Below are 930 nucleotides of genomic sequence, written 5' to 3'. Positions count from 1 at the left end.
GTACAGTGATTGTATACTTTCTTCTATCAATGTACAAAAGAGCACGTGAACTGGCAAAGGTATTGTTTCATAGACCAAACATTACTTTAGCTGAGGTTTACAGGTTAAGGGAGTAAGGCAGAGGGACACAGCAACTTATGAGGGAGGTTTTGAGACAACACTTATACCCAAAAATAATAATAAAAAAATCCTGAAGCACTTTCATCTTATGGGTTATCATAAACTTAGCTTTTTTTTTCTTTTGTTTAACAACATAAACTTTGGCACGTCCATGATGAGAATTCCTGTTGCATTCCACAGATTGATTTTCCTCTTTATTCTTTTTCTTCTACATTCTGCGCAATAAGTTTTATTTTTTATTTTTTATACAAGTCAGAATGCGATGCAACATGTCTGTCAAATTCATAGGAAAAGAAAAATATCATTAATATGTTAGATGTCAGCGGGCGAAAAACTTCCCCCCAAAAGAGTTGTTTCCAATATCACTTCAGACATTAAAAACCTAATGACCTAATCCTCCGCAATAGATCTCAGTGTGGACGTGCGTAGAGTAGTGCCAAGCAGAGTGCCAGGAGCGGGGCCACCGCGGCGCGCGGGGAGCTGGCGCCGGAATCGTAGGCACGGGACTCCTCCTGCACGGGGGCGGGGGGGTCGATCACGACCTTGGCGCTGTCCTGCGGGTGCTCCTCGGCCGCCACGGGAGCCATGTCGTTCTGCGCCTTGCTCTTCTGCACCTTCTTGCTCTTGCGACCGCGGCCGCGCCTCTTCTGCTGGTCGTCGGCGTCCTCAGCCTCGTTCTCCTTCTCCTGCGCCTCCTCGTCGCAGTCGGGCTCGGCCGTCTGCATCCAGCGCGTCATGGGGTCGGGCAGCTCCGACTCGCGCAGCGCGAACAGCTTCACCATCGGGCCTGCGGGAGGGAGCACTCGGTCA

General features: G+C 49.4%; 1 protein-coding gene across 1 annotated transcript in view; it reads right to left on the bottom strand.

Annotated features, from left to right (window-relative positions):
* Positions 1–930, bottom strand: part of LOC119587125 — a 2367-nt gene continuing 1437 nt past the window's right edge. Inside the window, exon 2 of the mRNA XM_037935876.1 lies at positions 1–907. Within this exon, the coding sequence (XP_037791804.1) occupies positions 531–907 (377 nt within the window). The 3' untranslated portion in view covers positions 1–530. The remainder of the gene's footprint in view (positions 908–930) is intronic.

Source organism: Penaeus monodon, chromosome 22 (assembly GCF_015228065.2).
Source record: "Penaeus monodon isolate SGIC_2016 chromosome 22, NSTDA_Pmon_1, whole genome shotgun sequence".
NCBI lineage: Eukaryota > Metazoa > Arthropoda > Malacostraca > Decapoda > Penaeidae > Penaeus > Penaeus monodon.
This window is presented reverse-complemented; position numbering and strand designations above follow the sequence as displayed.